This window comes from Bremia lactucae, linkage group LG8 (genome assembly GCF_004359215.1).
Source record: "Bremia lactucae strain SF5 linkage group LG8, whole genome shotgun sequence".
NCBI lineage: Eukaryota > Oomycota > Peronosporomycetes > Peronosporales > Peronosporaceae > Bremia > Bremia lactucae.
In genome coordinates, this window is record NC_090617.1 from 4,733,778 (window position 1) to 4,738,247 (window position 4,470).

Below are 4,470 nucleotides of genomic sequence, written 5' to 3' on the forward strand. Positions count from 1 at the left end.
GATAGATACTGGAAACGATTGGGTTCCCTTCCAGCAGTTTCAGGTACTCTTTAACTCTCTTTTCAAAGTTCTTATCATCTTTCCCGTGTTTTAATTGGAGGAGCAAGAGGCATGGCAAAAGAGTTTTTTACGCTAGGTTCGGGCTCAGATCTCTTAACCTACTGCACGATCCGCTCAAAAAGCGTTGGGAAGGGGAGAATAACCAATGAAGAGCGTGCTGTTGGCTGCAAACAACTCAACAACTCTACCAACTTTCCAAGAATCGATACAAAGCATTACCGAAGAGCACCAACAGGCGCCACCACGCTTGCAAAGGCTGATGGACGAGACTTTGCCAGAAATTGGGGCGAGTGGTGATGCAGCAGCTGTTTTCGACCCTGTGCTTCGCTTTGGTCGTCGCAGACCTGTGGGGTCCTCCGGGATGAGAGAAGCTCCGCAGGGACGCTCTGTGCGTCGAGACTTGCCACTTTTCGAGCATGCCATAATTTCGGAGGCGGATCGTGGTGAAGCAAACAACTCTGGTGGCGCATCAAATTCTGGTGTACCTGTCGGTGAAAGGACACGGGCGCGACCTATTTGCCAGCGTTGCTTCCAGGTTGGTTTTACTAGGACCATGCTATACTTAAAGTAAGAAATACGGCAGTCATAGGTGCCCCCTCCGTCCATCTAGTCACTGAATGAAGAATAAAGGACTAAAAGCTCTGGTATGGTAAACGGCGACTTCTATTTGTATAGTGTTTGAGTGATGAGGTGGATAGTTAAAACTCCGATGGGGATAATTAAAACATGAATAATTTCCACCACAACTTCCTTAAAAAGTTTTAAATTTGCAAACTAAAATTGTAATTCCCACAATTTCTGTAGACATTAATTGTTATAAGCACAATGTTACTTAAGACAAGTAAACCCAACAGCATGGAGCAATGGCATTATTTAAGTGTTTGTCTTGTTGTGCAGTCCAAGAGCAAAACAGAAGGAAAGTGCCATGCAGGTGTATCGTTAGATGAAAGTAACGCTTAGAAGGCCACCGAAGTAGTAGCGGTTTATATAAACTAAACTTAAACTACCTTAAAAAATAGTTGTGGAATATCAATACCCGAAATTTAGTATAAAATATCGCAAAATGCGTAACTTTAAAATTATTTTCTGCGGCTCATGTTCTGGATCGATTTGTTGGCTTCCAATTTAAATCATTAAAAATGACTCCCGCAAGTTGGCTCTTCACGGGCTACTAAGCGACAAGAAGAAGAAATTTCAATGAAAAGATGAAAGACAGGCCTCGCGGTTGGGCGACTGCATGCATTGTATCACAGCAGCGCTTCGCCTGAACGAGCGCATGCCTGCAAAGTCGCGTCGTAACTCCTCATAATATGTAACCATGATCAAGAGAGATGGTCATGTACCATACAAATCCATCCTTTCTGGCATCCTCTCTGCCTCGAGTCCATCCTTCCTGCTAAGGTCTAACCTTTAAATATCGAACTTGAAGTTGCGAGTATCTCAAACTCTCACTTTAGTCGTGTGTTATTAATCACAAGTTATTCTCATGCCATTGCCGCGGGCTTACAAAAAAAACACGCAAAGGCCGCATCGGATTGAAAAAAATATAAAATAGGAATAAGCTACAACGCATGAGCCGTATAAGTATTCTAGCGTCGCTCATATTGCAAATTTAAAAGAATAAAAAAAGCAACCAGGAAATGTGCTTGGCAATCGATGCCTACACAATGTAAGCAGCGACGACAGCAGACACGGCGACAGCAGTGTATACGACTGACGTCAAGGCCGTCGCTGCACTCACGGTGGGCGTAGGAGTGACGGGAGTGTTCGACGAAGGCGCGGGGACAGGAGTGCCGTCGTCCGAAGCGCTTGACGTGACGTTGCCGCAGACATTTGACCATAGCGAAGGGTCAGCCATGCTCGTATCAAGACCAGGGTGTGAAATGTTAAGTGATCTGAGCTCCACAAGGGTCGAGTCGGGCTGCCACAGGCAGCACGGGTCTCCAAGCTCCTGACCGTTGGTTTGTCCATCGTTGTCCGAGTCAAGTTGGCACAGTTCAGGCGACCACACTTCACCCAGTCTGTTAAAGTCGTTGCCAAATGGGCTGAGATCACCGCCGCCTGCGGGGTCAATGTGTCCCAAAGCCACTCCATTAAGATAGTTCAGACCGTTTGGTACGCGCTGTGCATACTCTGGACGGGCACTCACAACAGCCACAGCGGAGGCGAGTGCAGCGATGGAAAGAGTTGCGCGGGACATCGTGCTTGAGGGAAGGACGAGTGTTGGTGTTCTTGAACGAGTTTTGAGAAATGAATGTGCCAATGAGTGGCATCATAGTAAAAGTTGTGGATCACGCTTCTGAGGATGTGCGTCGCAGCGTCGTATGGCATGTAAAGGTAATCGGTCTCAGCGAAAAAGAAAAAAAAGCGTGAAATTTTTCGCAACTCGTGACCTTTTTGTAATCAATTGCCTTGTTCTGTGCATGTGACTCATTGCCATATGGTAAAGAATATCCAGTGCCAATTTTACGCTCCGAAGCTGGGTCAAACGCTTCTTGGAATTTCGGCGAGAACTTAAAAGTTATCGCAATCATTCCGGTGGTCATTTGCTAGAATACTACTACAGATGGGAGGTTTAATTCAAAAGGACTTTCTAATCTGACCCCAGTTTATGCGGCAAAATCCTGGCGACGTGAGAGATGTGATCATTGAAGAAAGGTGTTGGGATCACGGGAGGAAATATGATTTTTGAACAGCTGTGTCGCTTTAGCTCAGCTGCGCGTCGTCTTTATTAGATTACTCCTATGGGACATTAGGTGATTCATTACGCACCTTGCTATTACACCCAGCGACTGGTGGATAAAGAACACTTGCTTTTCGTTGGTTGGGCAAGCCAATGTCTCGCTGTTTCAGGATAAACAGGGTTGACGAGGTTCGCCTGCAAATCATTGCGTGACTAGTAAAGTTGATGCTTTAGACTGGAAAGCCGTAGGACACATAGCTTTTTGAAAAGCTGATCAAAGGATGCTTCTGAATTTGTATCGAAGGATATTCGTTCACACGTTTTGGCTAAAAGTGCGACAAAGAATGCGGAAAAATGGAAGCGACTCGGAATAGTTTTTTCATGAGCCGCAAATTATTGTAGATACTTGCTTAATCGTCCTTAACAACTCATAGACGTCAACCACAGCCAGCTGCTCATGTTTTTAAATAAACTGGTCGAAAATTTTGTCGACGCCAGGTCAAATAACCCTCAACGTTTCGTCTGAGAATGTAGTCATAAGCATTTCATCATCCTGATGGTTTGCACTATGCCGCCTAACTACTTTTACCTTGTATCAGCTGCGCGACGCCATTTTTTCTAAATTCCATAAGGAAGTGCCGGGTATAATTAGGCCAAGCATAAATGTTTGATTTCCGATATTACATGAGAAAGCGGGGCCAATTTTTTTTCGTGACGTTTCAACACACACTTCAAGAGAACAATCAACCTATTCATAGCTCTGTAGACATGTTTTCTGTATGGCAAATCGAAGGCGAGTATAATTGTACATTTGGCTCGATGAGTGCCTATTTAGTAAGTCCGTAATTTGTTTTTTTTTGGCCTCAAAACAATGCTACAATAGCTGAAACGGGTTAAGTGACAATAGCTGAAACGGACTAAAGTGCCTAATCTTACACACCTATTAAGCACACTAACAGAAGTCAATTACTCCATATGAAGTAATATGACCTGCCACTAGGGTGAGGATCAAATAGTGGCCCACCCTTGTGTATGTAACGGGCTAAACTTGCCCTTATGTTACACAGTCACTGTTAAGTACACTTGGTGTACTTAAGGGGATGGTCAATTACTAAATAATAGTAATTAGACCCAACACTCGGGTGTGGTGCACATTCGTGACCAACCCTTGTGGATGTGATGCACATGGGTGCATTCACATTAGGAGGGATGACGCCCAGCGTCATCCGTGATGACGGCTAGTGTAACGGGGTGTATCGTTACATGAAATTAACACTAAAAGGCTGTTAATTAATATTATCTAAAAGGTAGATAATATTTGGAGGAAATTACTTTATATAGTAATTTCCTGAATTCTTATCCATAAATAGGTATAGACCATTATGTCTATTTATTCCGCAGACTAATCAGCTGTAGAAGTAATCAAAGAGAGTTACGAGATAAGATAGATAAGAATTCATTTACATGTTTAGTATTAGTTTATAGTTAAGACAACATTTACAAAGATAGATTAACAAGACACTTAACTATATTAATACAGTTTTCATTTTACACTCTTAAGCTAACTTGCCTTAAGAGAAGTCTTCCTCTATACGTACAGTGTACGTCACCTAACGAGAGGCACCACTCACATCTGAAGCAGTGTGAAGTGGACTTGTACTGAAACAGTACAAGTCGCAGTGCCCCGTTACACCTGGTAGCACTTTGTAGTCCGTCCAAGGACCACA

At 43.6% G+C, this 4,470-nt stretch overlaps 1 protein-coding gene across 1 annotated transcript; it reads right to left on the reverse strand.

The window, feature by feature from the left end:
* Positions 1-1,720: 1,720 nt before the first annotated feature.
* Positions 1,721-2,260, reverse strand: CCR75_007530 (uncharacterized protein; the record flags this gene model as incomplete). The annotated part of the gene is made up of 1 exon (XM_067965589.1): positions 1,721-2,260. One exon carries the CDS (start codon positions 2,258-2,260, stop codon positions 1,721-1,723), a length of 540 nt encoding a protein of 179 aa, XP_067815753.1.
* Positions 2,261-4,470: the final 2,210 nt, after the last annotated feature.